The 23,685-nt window shown below is 35.0% G+C and overlaps 5 protein-coding genes across 5 annotated transcripts; 2 read left to right on the top strand and 3 right to left on the bottom strand.

Annotated features, from left to right (window-relative positions):
• The first annotated feature begins 148 nt into the window (after positions 1 to 148).
• LOC120327162 (putative ATP-dependent RNA helicase DHX34) lies at positions 149 to 4,147 on the top strand. The gene is made up of 2 exons (XM_039393587.2): positions 149 to 307; positions 889 to 4,147. Exon 2 carries the CDS (start codon positions 917 to 919, stop codon positions 4,145 to 4,147), a length of 3,231 nt encoding a protein of 1,076 aa, XP_039249521.2. The 5' UTR covers positions 149 to 307; positions 889 to 916.
• LOC120327203 (N(6)-adenine-specific methyltransferase METTL4-like) lies at positions 4,038 to 6,211 on the bottom strand. Its single transcript, XM_039393651.2, has one exon. It carries the CDS (start codon positions 5,564 to 5,566, stop codon positions 4,367 to 4,369), a length of 1,200 nt encoding a protein of 399 aa, XP_039249585.2. The 5' UTR covers positions 5,567 to 6,211; the 3' UTR covers positions 4,038 to 4,366.
• Positions 6,212 to 7,092: 881 nt separating this feature from the next.
• LOC120327181 (dihydrolipoyllysine-residue acetyltransferase component of pyruvate dehydrogenase complex-like) lies at positions 7,093 to 14,083 on the top strand. The gene is made up of 11 exons (XM_039393615.2): positions 7,093 to 7,695; positions 8,248 to 8,398; positions 8,689 to 8,786; positions 9,229 to 9,348; positions 9,734 to 9,934; positions 10,409 to 10,584; positions 11,125 to 11,242; positions 11,709 to 11,808; positions 12,202 to 12,364; positions 12,958 to 13,097; positions 13,612 to 14,083. The coding sequence occupies exons 1-11, from the start codon at positions 7,185 to 7,187 to the stop codon at positions 13,739 to 13,741; spliced, it is 1,908 nt and encodes a 635-aa protein (XP_039249549.2). The 5' UTR covers positions 7,093 to 7,184; the 3' UTR covers positions 13,742 to 14,083.
• Positions 14,084 to 14,887: 804 nt separating this feature from the next.
• Positions 14,888 to 20,630, bottom strand: LOC120327200 (protein farnesyltransferase subunit beta-like). The gene is made up of 11 exons (XM_039393645.2): positions 20,463 to 20,630; positions 20,317 to 20,384; positions 19,601 to 19,673; positions 19,365 to 19,456; positions 18,127 to 18,273; positions 17,876 to 18,055; positions 17,420 to 17,594; positions 16,826 to 16,927; positions 16,643 to 16,740; positions 16,263 to 16,368; positions 14,888 to 15,806 (listed from the first exon to the last, which is right to left on the bottom strand). Exons 1-11 carry the CDS (start codon positions 20,550 to 20,552, stop codon positions 15,693 to 15,695), a joined length of 1,245 nt encoding a protein of 414 aa, XP_039249579.2. The 5' UTR covers positions 20,553 to 20,630; the 3' UTR covers positions 14,888 to 15,692.
• On the bottom strand, positions 20,586 to 21,707 carry LOC120327245 (chromosome transmission fidelity protein 8 homolog). The gene has a single exon (XM_039393706.2). It carries the CDS (start codon positions 21,676 to 21,678, stop codon positions 21,319 to 21,321), a length of 360 nt encoding a protein of 119 aa, XP_039249640.2. The 5' UTR covers positions 21,679 to 21,707; the 3' UTR covers positions 20,586 to 21,318.
• Between the last annotated feature and the right edge of the window lie 1,978 nt (positions 21,708 to 23,685).

The following is a 23,685-nucleotide window of genomic DNA, read 5'->3' as shown; positions in this document are numbered from 1 at the left end:
ACAGCAATACATCTACAGTGTCTGCATTATGAGTGGCTCGAAGGTCTTGCATAGTTGCCGCCCCACTGTGACAAATTTAACTGCCTTTCTGACGAAAAAACTGATATTCCTATCAGCTCGCACCTGCAAATGAAACATTACATGCGTGTGCGAGCCGGGTCACGTGACGGATCGGGCAAACGGTGCTTCCTTCTTTTCAACAGATTCTGCAACATCGAAAGCGGCTGACTGAGCTTGGCGGTCATGACTAACAGAAGAATTATTTTATAGATATTGAATATACTGGTACTTGGAGCATTGTATTCAGGTAACTAAACGATATATTACATACTGAACGAGCAGTAGGACTGTCTGGCTCCTACGGTCAGACAGTGGTGGTAGCATAAAAATCATATTTTTGTATTAGGGATGTCAACTGTGGTTTTGTGTGTGAATTTCCCTATTTTAATTAATTTAGGTGAATGCAACTTCGTTTAAGCATAACCTCCTAACTTGAATTCTGTACAGCTTTAAACCTTACCCCAAGTTTTTGTTTGCTCCCCAATTCTATACATAATTTTTCAGTCTGTTTTTATCAATTATTTTATCTCCTATTATGCTGATCATAAGGTCAAAATAAACTTGTACACTTTATCCAAACCCCGAAAAATTTTGTTATCTTTCACTCACAACCTACTCTTTTTTATTAGTCATTTGCACCCCTTCACTCGGAACAAGGGTCTATGTAAGCAGGCACTAAGTTACTACCCCATCCAATTTGTTATGTCTAAGGTGAGGGTGGTGGTTAAAGTATGGACCAAAGGTATTTAAATTGCCACATCAACAGAGTCAGGTTCTATTACTTAGCTATTCCCTTATCAGAATTTGATTGTTTAATATATTTTACAGACTTTGAACATATCTTCATTTCTTAAACATGGAGGTCTTTGACTGGAAAGGATATAAAACCGAATTGGGTGACATATTTTTCAAGGATACAGACCTTATTCGATATCATAGTGAACAGTATTTTGATTTCTGGAAATTTTTCTTGAGATATTTGGAATATAGGAAAAAGAAGATGGGTCAGAATGGTCAAACACAAAAATCTAAAGATTACAATTTTGACAATGGAAATCTAAAGGAATATATATCACTTGGAAAAAGACATGGCATATCGGAACAACGCATTAAAGAATTTTATGATGCATTACAAAAATATTTTGATTTTAATCAAAAACTAAATTTTCAAAAATTAAAGAAACTAAAATTACAACAAGACAATCTACCAATTGCAGCTCACCGTAGCGAAATTATAAACGCAGTAAAAGAAAATCAAGTTGTAATTGTTGCTGGCGACACTGGATGCGGTAAATCTACTCAAGTACCACAATATTTACTGGCGAGTGGGTTTGACCAGATTGCATGTACACAACCCCGCAGAATTGCAGCAATTTCTCTGTCAAAACGTGTGGGGTATGAGACATTAAATCAATTTGGATCTTTAGTTGCATATAAAATTAGATTTGATGGAACGAAAACTTCCCAAACTAAAATTTTATTTTTGACTGAAGGACTTTTGTTGAGGCAGATGCAAAATGACACCACATTAAGTCAGTACTCTGTTATAATATTAGACGAAGTCCATGAGAGACATTTGCAATCAGACTTTTTGCTCGGAATGTTTAAAAATGTTTTGCTTCAAAGACAAGACTTGAAGGTGGTACTCATGTCTGCTACAATCAATTTGAAACTATTTAAGGACTATTTTGAAAATGCTCCAGTCATACAAGTACCAGGAAGACTTTACCCCATAAAAATGAAATATCATCCCATACCAATTGAAGAAAAAGTTACTGCGACTGGGAACATTAACCCTCAACCATATGTTCGAATTATGGAGTTGATTGATAAGAAATATCCCACATCAGAGCATGGTGATCTATTGGTTTTTCTGAGTGGTATCACTGAGATTTCAACTGTGGCAGAAGCTGCTCAGAAATATGCTGATCAATCAGGGAGATGGATTATTTTGTGTCTTCATAGTACGTTGTCTATCAGTGACCAAGACAAAGTTTTTGATATTGCCCCTGATGGCGTAAGAAAATGTATCTTTTCAACTAATATAGCTGAAACATCTGTGACTATAGATGGAATAAGATTTGTTGCGGATTCAGGTAGAGTAAAAGAGATGAGCTATGATGATCACAGTAAAATGCAATTGCTGAAGGAATGTTGGGTCAGTAGAGCCAGTGCGGAACAGCGTAAAGGTCGTGCTGGCCGTACAGGACCTGGTGTGTGCTTTAGACTTTTCTCAGAAGATGACTATGAAGCATTAATTCCTTACACTGTACCAGAAATTCATCGCCTTCCTCTTGCCAATTTAATTCTACAAATGAAGAGTATGGGCATAGAACAAATTAGGAAATTTTCCTTCATTGAACCACCTGCTGCACATGCAATAGAGAATTATATTGAGGTTCTAAAAGCTCAGGCTGCATTGGATGTGGATGAAAACCTGACCCCTATTGGTAAAGTTCTTGCTGAACTTCCACTTGACATTGCAATGGGGAAATTGCTTATAATGGGAACATTATTTGACATGACAGACCTTGTTATATTAGCAGCAGCGATATTGAGTGTACAATCACCTTTCACTTATAATGCATACAAAAATTTAGACGCAACTGATCGTAGAAAATCATTAGAATCAGACCATGGTGATCCCATCACTCTTCTCAATACTTTTATTGAGTGGATCAAAATTAAAGGTGAAAAGAAAATCAACAGTAGGAAATGGTGTAAAAGAAGATGTTTGGAAGAACAGAGGTTTTATGAAGCTGTGAATTTAAAAAGGCAATTTCGAATGCATTTAGAAAACAATACATTGCTTCTTGAAAAAGAAAGTGAAAAGAGAGGGGAGACTAGTTATGAAAGAAAACAAAAACATTCTGATAGAAAAAGCTTTCGTAAAGTACGAGCTAAGCAGATGATGGACACCAGACGTCCAAAAAGATTGAAGATTGGGGCAGCACAAAATGACAGTGATGATGATGATAAAGTAGACATCCATGATCTTAAGTTTAATATCACTAATGATGCTGAAAAACTGGCAACATCAACCCCTGATTTACAAAAATTAAGCAAGCGGGAGATAGATGTGTTTAAGCTTATCCTGTGTTCCAGCTTGTATCCGCAGTTTGCTATTGCCGATGAACATAACTCATATGAAGGATCTGGTAACTTGATTTACCACACTGCGAATAAGCCTTTCATTACACTTCATCCTACTAGTTATTTCGCCAATAATGTAGATATTTTAGATCCTTATACAAGCCGTGGAAGTGAAACTACAATTAAAACCAATCGTGGCCTTGTTTCTAACAAGCACCAACTCCTGGCTTATGTAAATCTTCTTGAAACAAAAAAGCCTTACCTATGCAACACGCTTCGCATCCCAGGATTGCAAAGCTTTTTATTGTTTGCACAAAGTGTGGATGTGAGCTCTGATTGCTGCAGGATAGTATGTGACTGTTGGTTAGAATTTATCATAAAAGATAGACATGATGCAAAAAATACTCTTTTCTCTATGATCAGATTAAGACGGACGTGGGAAGACTTACTAAAATTGAAACTTTCTGAACAAGCTAAATTAAGTGGAAAAATGATCAGCGATTTAAAATCAACTTTATCCGAAAAGATGGAAGATTTTCTGGCGAGCAAAGTAAAATACACAATGTGTCGTCTAACATCAACAGAAAAGAAAAACCTTTATGCTAGTCCAGAAAGCTTAGAATCATTAGAGAATCCTGTACCACCAACTGAAGTTAAATCTGGTGTTGTAATAACACCATATCTTATATACGACCGCATCAGTTGCTCAAATTCCTCTGCAAATTTGAAGAAAAATAAAGATTTTATAGAAAAACAATGGACTTGTGAAGAATGTGAATGTGAGATGAAAGCAACGACTCTCGATAGACTTCAACATCAAGTTGTGTGTTCACCTGATTCTGGTTCATCATCCACTTTGCGTCCTGAAGAGGACATGATTGTGAGCAAAGCCAGTCATAGCTTGATAAAACATTATTGGTGTGATACATGTAATAGAAATTTGAATCTGAGTGCAGTAGAAATTCTAAAACATAAAAAATCTCACAATCTCTAACAATTTAGCATTATTGGATCAATACACTGTGAATGCGACTCTTAATTAAAAAAAAAGTTCATATACACTTGAATATTTTTTTTATTTGTCATAGCTCTGTAGAGCAGGGAAATCAACCTGTGGTATAACATTTTAAATGCTACATCTGTGATAATTCTTAATGACTATTATTGTATGAGAGAGAAACCCAGACTGTATTATCATATCTGCATCATCGATTTAATTTTGGTTTTTAGCTTGAAAATGTTTGATATGCTGCATTTCTAATACCTCATTACCCCAACTTGTCCATTTTGGCAGGAGATTGCGAGCAAAGAGCTCTAGACATTTAGGGTTAGGAAAATCTGTCACTAACGTCCTAATGATCTTATCAAGTGGTGGCTTATGGGAATGTATAGTGCACGGAACACTTGTAATTACTGTGGGCTCGATATGTTTTTCATTGCACTTGTGTTTCCATGTCTGTCCAATAATGATAGTTTCGTATGGTCGCTTATGTACAGAATCAAAGTCAAACACAGGTTGACCTTGAGTGGTCACTTTAACCCAGTGCCATTCACATGTAAAGTGGATGTTGTATTTCGGGAATAGATCATTCCTGATAAATTTATGATATTTCTGTTTGTTCGTAACCCATACGAACACAAGGCAGTTCTCATCCATTAGCTTGTCTAGAGGAACACTTAATATTTCCTTGAGTGATAACCATGGATATTTACTGCCTCTTTTAGCAGATTTATTCTCCCATGGTGGGTCAATTACAATTATATTAAAACCACCAGATTTCATACTATGTCTTATTAGAGGTTCCATATTTCCCAACTCCGACAATAAAAAAGTGCACTGAGTTGGGAGCAGGTACACTTCATTACTGAAACATATAGTTCTCGGTGTTTCACCAATATACCTGACAAGTTTGCCATCTGCATCATTTTTTGCTAAGTGAATCGGATCATTCCCAGTGATCGCTATGTTACTCGCATTTTTCAAGATTGATGAAAGGCAAAGGTTTCTACACAGATCAGAGCATATAGTACATTTTGGACTGAAATCTTCCAATAATTTTTGGGATTGTTGTTCACACAATGAATTATTTTCATTTGCAAGTTCCAATGCCAAGTTTTTAGTCATCTCCTGCAACATTGGTGATACTGTTAAGTGATACATTTTTGCAGACACTTCTTCTTCGTTTTCAGGCAGTTTTCTTTTTTTGCATCTCCTTGAGGTAAGTGTGTCTTTTTCTCGACTGAGGTGTGGAGATTGTATTCCAAAGTAAATGTCCTTGTAAGCCAGTTTGACATGTGTGAACTCACTAGAAATAGAATTTTGTGACTGTGCTCTGCAACCTCGATATATCTCTTTTGTGAACTTGCCATGGTCTACTAAAATTCCATTCCCCTTGTGCTTTATAATAGACATCTTGAATAACAATTAATTAACCATTCAATCACGAATGATACCGGTACCTATTCCAAGAAAAAAACTCAAATGTCCACTGCATTATCTTTTGCTCGTACCGGTACCAGCGGTAGGATTAATCATAAGTGGCCTTTCATGGACGAGGAGATTGTAGCACGTAGTGTTTACAGTTCTTAATTTATAGGCGCCTATTATTAATGATATACGCAGTGGCGATTCAAATATCAGAATTAGGAACTGGCGTTTCTCGGGACTGTGTTGAAACAGTTCAAAGTTTACATTGGTCACATTTGTTTTTTTTTTGATTCCATTGCGCCATGTCGCGGAATATTACTGCGTGCTTCGTATTTGCTTTCCCATAGTAAGGTCACTCTCTTCTCTGACTAAAACGCAACACAAAACAACGAAGCAGAAGTTAGTTTCACAAAAGGGTAAGCTCGTTCTGTCGTTCGATTCATTGATTTAAAATACCCGGTACTCCAGTACTCTCTGGTCTCGAATTTATATGTTGAGATTAAATAAGATTTCGAATATGTCTGTATGTGTAGAGTCCAATGTTGAATGTAATCAATTTACATTTTTCAAATTAGTATTTGTTGCTTCTCCAGTGCAGTACCGGTACCGTAGTGATTGTATGGTAGTAGACTATCTGATATTACCGTATACATACATAAGAGGTGAAAAGACAAAAAGCAGTAACCGGAGCTCTGTGTGTTGACATTAACTTGATTTCAATGTGATTTGAAATTTGAAAACCTACCGGTAGTCTAGCGCAACGTTAGCTTACTTCTGTACTTACTGAAGGTGAATGCGTTATTTTGTTTGTTTCATTGTTTGCCGCTAAAATTGTTAGCGAACGTATCACATGTAAAATCAATTCTAATTGGTCCTGTTCGGTCATTCACGTTAATGTAAATTTGAACAACGTCTTTTTGAAGGTGTTATCTACAGAAAAGCATGGTTGGGCGAATAAGTAAATTCTTAATGCTTGAAAACGGCAGACTATGTCATTATTCTTTATTCCTCTTGCTGTACACAAAAAATCTAAATTCGGATCATTTGTATCGTTAGCGTCTATTCCTTTCTATTTTTCGAACTGAACCCAATATTTAGACAGAAAATATGTGCATGAACTCTCGATGACAATATGGTCAACAAAGACAGTTAGGGTAGCTTTAAATGTAGGCCTATGTAGTAAAATCGAAAACTGTACAGTTACAGGATCACAGCTAAGGGGTCGTATTTTTGGAGGCGTCCCGCTTTGAAGTCAAAAAAATATGGTAACCCTACCACTGACTGATGTGTCAAGTAAATTAGATATCAATATCAGCGCACCTCATTCAGTCATTGAATTCTAAAATTGAAATTCGTAGACAAATGCAGTCATCTTAACTGGATATTGGCAGTATTGGAGATTTTACACCAAGCTCAGAAGCTATGATTCAGGTTGTACTATCCACATGCATGACTAGGCTATATTATTCATTTTTAATTTAGTTCAGTTCAGTAGTTGTAATCTGACCAGGTGTTAAAATTTTCATGATCCACAAATATCTTTTATACAGTTATGTTTTAAATTTACTACATAGACTTGGAGTTCACTTAAGGAACATTCAACATGCTACGCAGTGCAAGTACCACAAGATGTGTGAAGGCTTCACTGCGTTTCATCGTCAATAAACCATCCAATCACATAATAACCAGTCGTCTACTGAGCACAAGAAGTTTGCACATTGCTAATAAATCTATCCAAGATGCCAACAGATTTCATACACAAAACCATGTCATGTGGAGAACTTCAAACATGCACTATTCTCCATTCACTTGTCATGTTCGATTTTATTCACTCCCATCATACACAAAAATTGATCTCCCTGCACTTTCTCCGACGATGGAAATGGGTACCATTGCAAGTTGGGTACTAAAGGAAGGTGATCATTTTGAACCTGGAGATCTTCTTGCTGAAATAGAGACTGATAAAGCAACAGTTGGATTTGAAGCGCAAGATGAAGGATATATTGCCAAGATATTGGTGCCTGAGGGAACAAAGGAAGTACCTCTCGGAACTCTCATCGCAATATCAGTTGATAATGAAGAGGATATAGCTGCGTTCAAAGATTTTACTCCAGGTATCTATGTGATAATATTTCATATTTTTATTGATGGAGATGCATGATGAATATTGGTGGATTGGATTTCTCAGAATCCACTTGAGTTTATCCAGTTCCCCTTTTTAAATGACTTTAAAATCAAAGTATGGCACAGTTCTCCGTTTTCAAGAATGCCCGGAAAGAAGGACATCTGACCTTACTATAGATGTGTAATATTGAGCTATTTTGCCTCAATAATATTATGATTCAATTGTGTGGGACGGCCAGTGAGCGAAACTCATTTCTGTCGTTGGTTTTTGCTAAAATTTCTGCATTAAAATGTTTTTTCCTGTAGCGAATTTTCATGGAATTCAAACGCGACAGTATAAAATTGCACTTGGTTTTAGTTTATTGAGCAGCTCTTGACTTTTCATTTTTGTGCTGTTATGGAGGACAGTGGTAGCAAGGAATCTTCTGGTATTTGTGAATGTAGTATACTGGATATTATGAATTCGAAATGAACTGACTTCAATTTCATTGATAACATGTGACTTTTGAATGACTATTTAATGATATTATATTTTTTTATAGATCAAGCTTCAGGTAGTGCCGCACCACCAGCCGCTAGTCCAACAGCTCCAGTTACGTCCCAATCACCACAGTCAACAACCTCTTATCCTCGACATGAACGAATTTCACTTCCAGCATTGTCACCAACTATGACCACTGGAACTATTGCCAAGTAGATTATTTTCATTTTGAATTATTAGGCTTTCTTGTTTAGGATATTTCTTAGGTTGTATTCTCATAAAAATTGAGCCAGAATGCTAAATGATAAGTTAATACTAATTTGATACAATCAACATGTAGACTGGTTGTTGTAAATAATGTTTGATTTAATGAATTTGACAGCCAGGTAGTAAAATTCTATTCCTGGATGAAGCACTTCAAGTCACAATGTCACGAGAACAACTATGCAGTAAAATTTGGGAAATTAGAAAATCGAATACAATTTTTCTCATTTGCATGCAGGTGGGCAGTGCAAGAAGGAGATAAAGTAGAGGAAGGTGATTTGTTGGCTGATATTGAAACTGATAAAGCAACAATGGCAATGGAAGCAGAAAATGAAGGTGACACTTGAAAAAATTTTGTCACAATGTTGAGCAAGGCTCATAAATCTTTTAACATAGCTTAACGGATAATTCACCATTTAGATAATAATGTTTTAGAATATGGGATGTAGAATATATGTAAAATTGGGCCATGTTCCTTATTAAGGAGCTTGTTAATCATTATATACACGAAGAGATCGAAGTCTATTTTTGTCTGATTGTAAGATGTCAAAATCTCCAAATAATGATTTTTTAAACAAAAATATCTCCTAATCCTCATTTTTCAAACAAAAACGTCCTAAATTATCCTGGATTAGTGAAATTGAATACATTCCTGTTCATCTCTTAATTTACAATTACTCTATAAAAAGCTGATTTGTTTTCTGTTTTTCTTAATTTCTACAAATGTAATCAATTTGTATTGAATAAGTAAGCTATATGTTATTTTTATATCATACAGGATTTATTGCCAAAATAATTGTGTCAGAAGGAACAAAAGATATTCCATTGGGAACATTGTTATGTATTCAAGTCGAAAATGAATCAGATGTTGCTGCTTTTGCTAGCTTTGTTGATCAAGGTATGTATTGTATTCGCCATTTTTACAAGATTGCAGTAGATTATATGAATCAAAATTCAAACTTTTTCGAGAGCCAACATGAAAAGTTGAAAGATGTCTGGCTAGGAAGCTACCTTTTCTAAATTGCTGTAACAATTTGTGAATCACCTCATTTTTCATTTTAACTACCCCTTTTTTGCATTTTATTACATGACCGTTACCAGTGCCACAGTAAGTTATTGAACATTTGTGTCCATCTTTTTGGGCATTGCTGTTTTGTATTTGTGGTGACACTTCTAATAACTAGTATTGGTTTTATCGCTTCATTTATATTTTCTAACTAGTTATGTACAATCAGCAACCACATATTTTCATTTTTTATGTACGATTTTATTGCCTATTTTAGGGACAACTACACCAGAATCAGCTGCAGCACCTCCTACGCCTGCTCCAGCAACCCCAGAAGCTCACAAAGTTCCACCTCCTGTTCCTACTCAACCTGCTCCATTTCAACCAGCTCCAAAGAAGTCTGAAGGAAGAGTATTTGTCAGTCCTCTTGCTAGAAAACTTGCAATTGATAAAGGAGTGGATTTATCTCAAGTTCAAGGTATGAAAAGGTTCATGCATTGTCTTCGTATAAAGCATCATATCCTTGGCTTATTTCAAATTTTCTTGATAAACCAACATTCTATTTTTATAACCGCTATAGAGATCTTGATCCAAGTCTCGCAACAATCCACATTTGCTGTCAGATTGTGTACCACGATAATTATATATAGGTAGTTTTAGTAGCTCTTGATATTCAGGGCTCAAACTCAACGTTGCTCAAAGATGATCTTTACTCCTGACTGAGATTGTTTTCGAAAAAAATTCTCTTGAAAAGAAATCAGTGTTCAAGTTAATTATAAATTTGATCGACATTGTATCACTGATTCCACCTATGTGAGAGCTGACACATTCTTCATTTAAAATGAAACTCCGGCTTGCTACCAGCTTAAATTTTTTTTTTATAATTTTTTTTAATGCATCGATTTACATGCATAATTTTCTATTTGTTTTACTCAATTAGTACATATTTTAGGGTCTGGTCCTAGTGGACGAGTGAGACAGCAAGATGTTCTTTTGTATTTGGAGAAAGCACCTAAAGTTGCAGCACAACAACCTGCATCTGCTAAGACAGCCACTGCCTCATCGTCTGCTCAACCTGCTGCACCGAGCGCAGATTATATTGATATTCCATTGACTAATATAAGAAAGGTGAGTGTTTCCGATACTATGCTGAAATTACCATTCAATGTATAGTCACTTGCAAAACAAAATATTTTTCAGTTACAGTTTACGCAGCTGGTTTTCAATATAGAACATTATTTTCACTTCAGTGAAGTCGCTGATAAACTACAGTAATTGCTCCATACTAATTTTTGAGATAGCTCATTGCCTGGTGTGCTGGAAATGAAAACTCAAGTTTTGTATTCATTTTCATAAGTTTTTATGACCTCTCAATAATTTTAATTTGCTATATTGACTATTATTACATTAAAAGACTCATTTATTATGATTTTATTGTAAATTTCATAGCCAACCTTCACTAGTCTTGCCCGTCTGGCATCACTCCTCGATCGAGCGCCTCCTACATATTAGTCGAGACAGCGGCTCGCTCATTAGCATCGCGTTTGTGACTATGAATAACCAAACACTAATATATTATTTTAACTTTGTTTATGACAATTTGTTTGGGAATAAAATATTTTGAAAGGCTTTATTCAATTTTTTTATTTTATTATTTTTTCATTTTAGACAACAGCTAAGAGACTGATCGAATCAAAGCAAACTATTCCACATTATTATTTAACGATTGATTGTAACATGGCAAAATTAACAGCACTAAGAAAAGAATTCAATGCTGGTGGAGAAGGTGAGAATGTACAAAGTCATCAGGGCTATTTGTAGGATATATTATATTCTGCATTGATCTAGAGATATCTGAAATGTTTTTCCTTCAATTTCATGTTCTTACACTGCTGGCGGTTGAATGCTGTAACAGTGAATGGCTACCCCAGTAAGAATGAATATTATTAGATCCTGGAACGATTCTTTACCCCAAATACAATACACAAGTCAGTCCTATGTGACCAATAATATTGAACGTATATAACATCAACAGACTCCCAAAACAACTTAACAAGGAATGATTACATGTAGTACAATGCGCTTGGGCGAGTTGATTAAAGTGTTTGCATATAATGAAATCTAAGGGAAACACTAATAAACTGGTGCTGAACCCATTTTGATATTTCCATGTATGTTTGTATATTTACACAGCATGTTTAGTTTACTCTGTCCTAAATTGTAATTTTCAAACTATGTGCTTTATTTTTCAGTCAAGTTGTCAGTGAATGATTTTGTGATCAAAGCTGCATCTCTTTCATGTTTGAAAGTTCCAGAAGTGAATTCATCATGGCAAGATACCTTTATAAGACAGTGAGTCTGATTCTACTAATACACAGACTATGCATAATTCATAGTCAAACATGACCAACCCATGAGAAGTAATTATACGAGCAATTGCCCTGCTGAAGTTTGTTGTGATATTCTGGACGTTGGCTTTGCTATATCGTTACCACTGATTGTGCATGAATATTGACTTTTTATTAGCTTCATTTTTTGAGTAGATTTGTCTGAGAAAAAGAATAATTCATGCTTATGTTAGTTTATGAAAATTTCTTTCGTGGTACAGCTTGAAGTTGTATTGCTCGTCAAGTTCTTGAGTAAACTGTTTCTTCTATATATTACAAATGTTCAATTCAAATATATTCGATAGTGACTTTTCATCTTCGGTTGTGACTCATTGTAAACTGTGTTTTTTTCATTCAGATACAACAATGTAGATGTAAGTGTTGCAGTAAGTACAGATACTGGATTGATCACACCTATCGTGTTCAATGCACATACAAAAGGACTTGGATCGATATCTCAGGATGTTTCTGCACTCGCTCGGAAAGCCAGAGATGGAAAATTACAGCCGCAAGAGTTTATAGTAAGTTGATGTCACAAATTATCCAAGTTTCAATAATTGTAATTGATTTAGAAAATGCAAACTCTCTATTTAAATCATTGGGCTAAATGGTAGGCACATCAGAGATTGGGAAAACGCTTATCTCAAAACTTATTGCTGTGCGTGGATTCACTGTTTGAGATCCTGTGATAAAGGATTGCGGGATGGCTCATTGTCCGGTTACAGCTTGCTCCAACATCAAATTCTTGCATCTGACCAGAGCTATGGATTCGGAGCTGTATTTTCACCCATCCTCAGACCCGTCAGACAATTAACTTCTAATCAGAGTAGTCGAAGTTTCAAATCAAAATTTTTGTTGTAGTTAATGAAGTTCTTGTTTAAGCACCATTAAAGACACCTTGCGTATTTCAAAGTTTTTATAGTCAAGATCTGGAGCCAAAACTTCCTTGTTCGAAATAGGAGTCAGAGCTGTTTGTTAAATGGCTAAAATTTGGGAGTCTGATGTTTTCCCAAACTCCACAGTTCTGGTCAATACTTTTAGGTTAAGGTATGCTGATATTGATATTCTGTTATGGTTACATTGATTGTCCTCATGTGCGCAATATTATTAACAGGGCGGGACGTTTACAATCAGTAACCTTGGAATGTTTGGAATTAAAGACTTCACAGCAATTATAAATCCACCACAGTCTTGCATACTTGCAGTAGGAAGATCAAGGGAAGAATGTGTACCAGATAAAAATTCAGAAACAGGGTAAGTTTGATTTGCCAACTCTTTGAAAGAATGTATTTTTTTTTTCTGATTAGTACTAAATCATAATATATTGGCTGAAAATATTCCAAGCAGATTATCATATTTGTTTTTTTCCCACAATTTTCTCTTTAAGCCTGATCTATTCGAAGGAGACCGAAAAAGTGTACGAGTCATTCTATGCAGTGTTTTGTAATCAATCCAGGTGTATGAATAACACTCCTGGGAAATTATCAGAAAGTGACTGTGCTCATTTAGTACAGCAGTATAAAACACACAATTACTCAGTTTATACGAGCTAGGTATTTCAGTCTGATCACTTTAATTGTTTCCCCAACCAATGTCAGTTTCGAAAGCACTGCATGAAATACACTGATGTATGAGGTCATAATTGGACTAGATTTATTTTTTTATAATGGCTAGTATTTTCACAAAACCTAACCCAGAAGCTGAAGTTAATTTAAGTTGAAAAATGATTCTCACTCCTAATTGTAACATAAATTGTAATTTTTCACAGGGTGTCTGCAGTCACATTGATGTCTGTCACACTAAGTTGTGATCACAGAGTTGTTGATGGAGCAGTTGGTGCACAGTGGCTTCAACATTTCAAGAAATATATAGAGAATCCAACCACAATGCTGCTTTGAGATGAAGAATGTGTTTATTCATTTAATATATATTATATACCAATGTGTTATGGCACGAGTTTCAAGTAAATGAATATTGCCCATGAAAAGTCTAATGCTTGTGCAGAATACTTTTTATCTGTCGTCAAATTTTTTATTAACAGTTCCATAATCGCCAGATGTCTATCGAATACCCCACAAGTCTCAACTATTTCTACCACTAGTTCCACGTGGTTTAAAACATTACCTTTCATTTTAAATACACAAAGCAGTCTGTTGGTTATACATAATTAGTTCCAAACCTTTGATTTATTGTTCTATTTATTCTCAATTTGGCTAAATAGTAAATATTATGCTAAACTCCTATGTTGCTTACATTTGTACGAGGGGCCTTCAGCAAAGTGTAGACTAAAGAGGTATAGGTGAACAGATGGCAAGAAACGCAACAGCAAATCCTTCTACTATGATTTGCTGATGTGTTTCTTGTAGGGCTTGGATACTGGATAGTAAGGTTTATAACTAAAAATTAGGATTTCATAATGAAAATAATTCGTCTTTGCTTTTTATTGCTACGGCCCAAGGAGGTATTGTGCAACATCAATATGTTGTGAAGAGTATGAAAACAAACAAGGAAGTATCTTTCAGCTATCTTCGAAACATGTATACTGAATTATCTATTTTAGGTAATGCTGAGTGCTGACAACAGTAGGGTCAATTCCTTTTCAGCTCCTGAAATTCTACTGGAGTAGCTAAATGAACCCTCATTCTGGCTTTTCTCAGGCATGCGTAGCACACTCAATGCAGTGAATCTGCTTACCTAAAGCTATGTTTTTCAAACTTTTATGCAACATCGGCCAGTTGCCTCCTCACAGCACTCTATATATCAACATCGCCTCCTCAGCAATACAAGAAAATGTCAAGTTGCCAGGAAAAATTAATTTCAAATCAATTAAACATATTGAGCTTGGTGATCTTTAACTGACGGATTTTGGTCACTTTGGCAATAATTCGGACCCGAATGAACCACAGCTACCCTTTTGCCCTGCCCACTTCACCAGGGGCGATTTTGAAAAGAATCACTGACCTATAGAACAAAATAACTAAGCTTGGTTATTTTATCTGATTCTAGTGCACGTCTCCAAGAAGTTGAAAATGCTCAATTTACTATTGGTAATCTCACCACAATTTCCCCTTATTTTGAAACAAGATGTAAAATCTGAGTGGTCATTCAAGTAAAAGATTACACTGTAGTTATTAACTTGATGGTTGACATGTAACGAAAGGGGAAGCACTTACAAGATATACAGAATAACATGGCCAATTCGTTATGCAATCTTTAGCTTAAAAATAGCCCTCATTCACAATGATGAATATGTGGTTATAAAATGATGACGAGTAAAACAAATATTTAACGATAACCCTGCTCTAATTTATTTGCTCCAAAAAAGTTTCGGCGCTGCAGAATTGTGTGTACCAATATGGAGGTAATTAATTTTCTTCGCCTACTTTACATCAAGTTGTGTGTAAGGACTGAAACCTATGCTATTCTATGGGCAGATTTGGCTGACAAAGACAGTCCCCAAATTTGTAATTGGAATAAAATTATGGCCTAACCTGGTACACACAATCAATGGTATCAAAGTTTCAGTCGGCATCATGGTATGTGGAATGAAATATGATTTTCTCTGTTTGGTGACATAACTCTATTTAATGTTACATATACTAGCCCCCAAGGAAGTTATAACAGTCAACTATATCATGGAAAGTAGCACAGATTTAGCTAAGGTACCGTATTCCTGATTGAGTTTAATAACTTGAGGAGCGGAAAATGAAATGTTCTTTCAGTACAGTTTTTTAATCCTAATTTGTTTGTAAATTTTATTTCATAATTAGAATTGATTTAATAGAATAGTATATGATATGGTGAACCACAAGCAGTAGTCTGGGAAGAAGACATGATTGATTTAAAATATCATTTCTTTGTTTTCTGCATTTCATCCGATAACTTTAATGGTCGTTTGGTGAAATATTCATTTGCTTTTGTGACATATTCCCACTCTATGTTATATGCTGGATGTGTCGGCACCTGATAATTAAACATTAGGATTCTAAATACTTTGGAGGAAAAAAACAATGATAACGCCAACCTTGGAGTTCAAAATACTAAAAATTGTATTGGAAGTAATTCTTACACACAATGGAGACTGTTAATAGCATCCTGGGCCATCTAAACTATGCAGAATTTGAATTTGTACTAACAGCTCTGCGGTTTGGAGATTAGCATGAATAACCCAAAATTTCAAACAAAACATGGCAATAATGAATCATGGTCAAAATTTGGTTGGAAGCTGTAGTGGTATTCGATTTTTTGAGTCTTGGTCATTTAATTGAATGATTCTACAAGTCTAACACTCTTACACTAGGACTCAGGAGTCATGCAGCAGCATATTTGGAGATCATTTGTCAACAAATCACCCCAAGCGTTTTAGAGAGCAATGTATTGGCAGATTTAGAACAATAAAAGGAAAACAAAAATTCTTACCAAATTATTTGCATGTTCACCGATAATTAAATTTGATAAATCAGGAGGGTGTTGTGCAATTGTTAAACCACTCAAACAATAACATGTATGATAGTAATCTGGAGATCTGAAACAAAAAGAGGTTTCTAATGGACTTGCTTACGTTGCGCAGTCTATAATTACCATAAAATATCGGAATCATTATTTATATATTGCAACTAAAACCATTTTATACTATTATCTCAATGAGTATTTTATCTTTTATGCCAAAGATTTTTCGTGTTAGATATGTTTTCATTAGCGATAATATATTCATAATGTTGAGGCATAAAATAATTGATATATCTTTACATGATGGAAAGTCTATAATTGGTTTTGTTTTTCTACAACATGATACTCACTTTCCAGGCTTGTCAATTAAGCCACCAAATCTACTCTGACAACTTATCAACAAATATTCTTGAAGTGCTTGTTGATTGAATAACCAGTTGTGTTTACACTGCAAAAAAAAACAATTTAATTTTAAGTAGCCTACATTAGTCAGTAAGACACTTCTAGAATTGTAAAAAAAAATTTCAACAAACCAATGATTTGCATCCTTCTGCTAATAAAGTATTTTGAATCAAAGGGAAGACTCCTCCTTGCCAGAATGAGTAGCAACCATCGACTAGTTTATTTGTACGACCCTGAAAAATATATTCAAGTTAATTTAGGAAAGCGAAAAATTCGAAAACAGAGCTACCCAGCCATTTTTCTTACATGACCCATAATGAGTTAATGAAAGTGCAACATGGCCCACTATCTCATATCATGGTAATCTATGTACCGTAGTTATAAAGCAAACACATATTATTCTAAAGCAGAAAACTTGAAACTGATTTTAGCTTAGCAGTAGAGTTAGAGTAGAGACAATCAGAGACATAAATAACATTGTTGCAAAACAATGGCATGCTGTTTAATGTAACGCATAAGCAACAAAGGGAATTCATTCATAACAGTTCAAGAATTTTTCAAGAATATTTTATGATACAATTCATAGTCACCTCACTTATCCTAAACACTTTTTCACCTTGGTCAGTGGCCTTCTCGGACACCAGGCTATGAGCCCATTGATTGCGAAACACTGGAATATCAGATCAATGCCAGTGTAAATTTCAGGAAACAAAAACTCATCAAACCTGAAATCCTCCTTCTATTCTCATTTGTTTATTAACGAGCCATCTCAACATTCTATCAGTATCGATTAATTTTTCGTGGCCAAGTATAACAAGACCGGCATATCCACAAAATGTGTAGCCTCCATGAGCTTCAGCACCAGGACATCCTCCTATTCCCCCTTCATATGTTTGGCAACTGAAAAATAGACATTATTTGCATACTAATGAAAAAGTAGTCGAGTGTTGTTAGAAATAATGCATAGCTATTACCATTGACTGGCAGTTATCTTACAAATGAACATTCCAAACAGGATTCAAACAGTCAATCCCTATATGACAATTAGCATTCGAATAGTGAATATTCTTCCTGTATTTACCCAAACAAGCCAACTAATTTGTGTGAGAATAAAAGTAATTGAAAATATTGATATGGTGGTCCAATCAAATAGATAAAGTAAGTAAAATGAATAACAATACCTAACAATGTACTGTGGTGATCCAGCAAACAAGCTTTCTCCAGCTATTTCATCGAGGCCTGTCAAAGATGCAACAGATATAGCACAATATAAACTTCTTGTATCACTTTCTCCACCTTCATGCATTGTGAAGCTCCCATCATTTTGTCTCATTTGAAACAGAAAATACAGAAGCTTCTCCCTGACAACAAAACATGAAAATTAGAAAAAAAACTGTTGTTGAAACGAACGGTTGAAATATAACGACGTTACCTATTAATACTTTCATATGCTTCATCTGTTGCAATAATACAAAGACAATTGACGGCAGCGTAAGTTGGTGCGAGATGGGCAAATTGCTCTGGGCCACCTCCGTAGCCACCGGTTGGGCTCTGACACTTTTCAAGAAACTTGACAACACTAAAATCAAATACCAACAATAAATAAATAAGAAATGTCATAGAATTATAATCTCAAAAAAAGTGAGTAACGGCAATTGACCATTGATTTAAATTGTATTGAAAATATATCTGAAATGCGCATATAACACATAATCTTTAATTTGCCCTTACATAACGACCATGGTTTTGATTCAACAAACTTATCCTCGCATATAAGCAGAGTTCAAAACTCAAAGAAAAAGTTGTCAAACCAAGGGGTCGGCTTAGACGCTCATAACTCTGATCGCACTAAAAATTCGGCTTATATGCGCATAACTCTGAGCGCACTAAAAGGTTAGCTTATACTCACATAACTCTGATTGCACTCAAACTAAATGACAGTATGCTAACTCAATTCCAACAGCTACAACTCGTACAGCATGTTACGATTTGTATGGTTGGCTTATATGCGAATTTTATAAAATCACCATTTTAGCAAGTGCAGTTTTAAGTATTCTGTGGCGCCTGCAGCTGCCGCAAAACCATGGCGGTATTTCCATACCATGGCCGCTATGGCCAAACCTATGACGACTGACTTTTTAGCTGCCACAAACCAATGACGAGCTGCCGTTACCGCGGCAGCAAATTGAAAACCAATGGCAGGTAACATTTTGCCGCCGTAACCACGGCAGGTGGTCCGTAAAGACAAGGCTGTCCCTTATGGTAACAAATATTGGGTAAGTTGGAAAGTTTTTCTTATAAATACAGTTTTGATGGATTCGGGGTTAGGGTTTGAGTAGATAAAATTCCGCATGATCAAATAAAATTTGGTACATTAGTTTGTGAATATACCGTTAATACTGATTACTGAATAGCGCTATAAAACCATGGCAAGAGCTGCCGCGGTTCGTTCGTGGCAGGAGCTGCCATGAAGCGGTAAGAACTGCGCTTCCATTTTAGGGCCGTTTTTAGGGGGTCAGCTTACATGCGAAATTGGTTTATATACGAGGATACACAGTACTTGAAAACTATAAATAGAATGATATTGTTTACATAAGATTTTCCAGACTTGAATCTGAGCTTAGCCTGGTATAATGTGTCAAATTGTAATTATGTTCAACAATACATTACCTGCTTTTTTGTTGTTCAGACAGCTCATGTCCTAGTAAGGATAAACTGTGAACTATCCAGTAGCATAACCATGGTTGACTTGCATCCAAACACTAGAAATCATATATAAAAATTACTATTGAAATATTAACTATTTATACATAAAAATCAATATTTTTTAATTCTCACTCAAATTATTTTTAACATATCTCAATATGCGCAAAAATATAGAAATCGAAAAAAAATGAAAATTTTACCTCATATCCTTCAGATAATCTTTCCAAGCCTTTCAGCAAATATGGAAGATGATCATCTCTTTTTAAATGAATTCTATGTGGAAAGAAGCAAAGTTGAAACAGCACAAAGTCGATATCAAACGAAATTTGCTGATTGTTACTGAATCACACAATGATTGGCATCAACATTATTTCAATAATGATGTGTTTTATAAATTTGAAACTAAAGTGTAAAAAATAGCATTTGAGGATTTGCACAATAGAAGATATGGGAAAAGCGTTGCCTAGAATCGCTAACCTAATAATATATGCCACTTGTCAAGAACAACAACATGGGTCACATAAAATATCCTGAATATGAATTTATGGATGAATGAATTTACTTATACTATTTGAATTTGTGGGAATGTAGTCAAAATTATGAAACTGTTTATTCAAAAATAAAATAAATATTGGGGCAATTGATACCGATTCGACACTAAAATCTCTATACCGAAATTACGTTTGACATTGGAATTTATTTGTCGAAAAAAATTAAAATATCCTGAATATTATCAATCAAAACATTGTCTATCCCAGCGCTTCTGTATCACCAAATCTATTCTGTAATGAGAATTTTCTGTCATTGAATATATATAATTAAAAATGTATTTGAAATGACAAATTCTTCAATTTTTATCACTCCTGGTCCATACTACCATTCACAGATAAAAAAAATAACATGCAGAACAAGTTACCCTGGTTCAAGATCAGAAAAATCTTCAAAATCCTTCAATTTTCTCAAAACACTTTCTTCTACTCTTTGCTGTAAAAAAATATGCAAAAATTACTATCATTTCTATTAAAGACGTATTTATAATACAAAAATATAAATGTTACCAACTTGCTCAACAGTGGTTTTAGTCGGAGTGCCTTCGTCATCAAAAAAATCAGCTGGTGTCAATTGTCGAAGTGGTATTTCACCCACTTCCATAGTGAAACTGTGTTAATATGCTAACCTGCTCAATCTTAGATGAAAAAAAATGTGATATGAAAATATGATTGCTGAAGGTATTTAGCACTTATGGCATTTGAAGGGAAATTTATATACAAACAAAAGATGCCCTTGAATTCATTGTAAAAAATTCAATGCAAAAAGAATATACAAAGTGGGAAATATGTTTATTCTATACATTGAGAATAAATTCAAAAATATGATTATGATATCTCACATTCATCCAAAATTCGATAGAATACATTAATCGTAATTTCCCATAATAAAACAATATTTTATTAAGGAATTGAATAGCAACTCCAAACTATAAATGACAATCTCCACTTAAAGATTTGTGTTATCATAAAGAAAAGAAAAAGAATATACAGATTACGCAACAGTATATTTGTAAAAATATATACAAATACTAAGGAATACTACATGTTTTTCAAATTCACACATTTCTAATAAATATGAATAAATAAAATGGTGAAATTATGAGGTTGAAAATATCCGCTACCCAACATTTTATCATTAAACAATCCCAATCAGGAATACAGCTCAATCACTATAAAATACAAGTAATTTGGCGCATGCTTATGAACATGCTCCCCCCTAATATTCTACTGAAACACAGTTGAAATCATTCCATTTACATGACTTGAGTAACTTTGAATCCTGGTGAACCAAGACCAACTCAAGATGAGTCAATTACCCGCAGACCAGAGTCCCACCAACTTAAATACAGTTGAAACCAGAATACAATTCATACTCTCTTTGGCACACGTGTAATAATAGGCTTTGGACGATTTTTAAAAATGATTTTCCTTTTAATAATTGCTTTTATCTCATATGATTTGCTTGCTTCAATTTCATCCTCATCAATTTCACAATTATTTTGTTTTGATTCGAACATAACTCCAAATGGTTTATCCAAGTCTGTTACTTTTCCTTGCAACATATGATGACCGATTATCATAACTGGTTCGCCAGTTTTTGAGAAATGTAAATCACCAAGTACATTGCCTGATAGGCCGTTATCGTATCTTGATACAAGTTCACCTTGTAACTCAATCATAAACCATTCCTCCATTCCATCGGATTTACGAATTACTATTTGTACCATTATGATGTATTTATTTATTTAAGCACTAAACATAATGATAGCATTCAAATAAATTGTGAAACAAGAGAGCAATGCTCGAATATATGAATACGAAACTCGCTCAATGAACAAAAAGCCTTCTAGACTAGCAACTTCTTTATATACTGATATACAAGTACTACTGTACTAAAAACTGATATCTGCTGTAATAATGAGTTGAGAGTTATAATTGAAAACAACAGTCTGGTATTTATCTACATATCCACTTCATTACACATACAGACATAATATGTCTGTAATAATGTAGTTAATTTCTGCAGCAAAGTTTTTAAACGTCTTTAAATGTCCAGAATGCACCCCATGCATATGTGGATAAAGAATATCTTTATTTTTTTACAGATTTGGTATCTAACCAGCCATTCTAACTGATGGGACGAAAGTGATATTTTGCATTATTTTCGGGTGATGTGTTTCAAACATTCACTCATTATCTAATTGTAACTTATCGTGAATTTGTGCAAAAGACAGAATGTTCAGATTTTTATAACAGCATCAGTATAATTTCAAAATTTTGCAGCTGAACTTAGCTTCCATGTTGTATTGCTTTATTTAATGCAGCAATGATAAAATTCTTGGGTCTAGTATAGTTTAGTACCACAAGTATTTCCTGTGGACGTAGCATAACGAATTTTGCATATGATATTCCTAACCCCCACCTGACTATGCCATCCAAAAATTACATCACTACGATGTCACCATCACGTCATAGGGATTGCCAAAGTATAATTACGATCGCCTGAAATTTCATCTTCGCCGCCGATAACGAACTTGCTAAAGCCGGTGATCTCTTTCCTATCGTGATCGTTGTGACGAGAAAACGGGAGAAAGCGCTTGCTCTATTTCGGGTGATCGTCTGCGCGTTTTGGACGACCATCCGCATACTCGGTGGGCCTTATTACGCCACTGTGACGTCGAAATGACGTAATTTTTCGGTGACGTAGTCAGGTGGGGGTTAGGATTGACATATGCAAAAATTGTTGAGCCAGGTCAACTAGAAGTACATGTGGTACTAAACTATACCAGACCCAAATTCTTAAGCGAGTTACATTCGGTATGAGGTTTACATCTTTAAGTGAAAAGCATTTTTTTCTTTCCCACACAAAACACATGATATTATTAGCCCAGACTGTCGTTAGCCTTTAATTAATTTGCCTCTCATTACCAGATTTTTACGCAATGCAGGAATGTTTCAAGCATTCGTCTTCGCGGTAACAATGGTTTCCCACATTCAGAAAATCGTCGAAATCTCAACCCAAGCGAAAGTGACATTCCTCTTCAGACGACGACGGAGACTATTAAAAATTATTGAAAAATAAGAGTATTATCCCTAAAATAACGCAACGCGCGCAACAAATTTTTTCATTTAACCCTGCCATCTAGCATGTTCATCGTGAAGCGACCAATGAGGGTAAAGTAAACACGTGATAGATAGTTTGCAAAGACGTTTTGAATTCGGAAAGAATGTTAAAAACATGTTTAATTTACCTCTGTATTTGCTGTCTGGCAGTCATACGCGATTAATTTTGTATTTGTGACGTCATAATATTATATATTACGTTATAAAAGCATGGCGTTTGCCTATCATCAATGTTAATCATCACATTCCTTCAGTAGTTATAATAAATGCAAGTACGTATACAGCCTCGCCACTGCATATTACCTCCATTTTTACAATATTATAAGGCTGGTAGTTTACCGCGCAATATCGGTAATGTGGAAACGAGGTTGTCAGTCGCAGACAATTTCTTTCAGTCATTTGGCGCAGGCGCCATGTTCTGGCGCGGCAGTCTGAAGAAGAACATGCATTTTCGTTTTAGTATTTGGTTTATTGCGAATCAATCTATGGTTTTGCAAATTTTGTTGTTCAAAATGTAGTAACTGCGCCAGATTTCTTATGTAGTGGATATTAGCAGTCAATTTTTCATAATAGCTTTAGGTCCGTTGTTCACAAATTTGACGTGGTCATAA

The sequence above is a fragment of the Styela clava genome, chromosome 4, assembly GCF_964204865.1.
Source record: "Styela clava chromosome 4, kaStyClav1.hap1.2, whole genome shotgun sequence".
Taxonomy (NCBI): domain Eukaryota; kingdom Metazoa; phylum Chordata; class Ascidiacea; order Stolidobranchia; family Styelidae; genus Styela; species Styela clava.
Note: the sequence above shows the minus strand (reverse complement) of the source record. Positions and strands in the feature narration are given on the sequence as shown.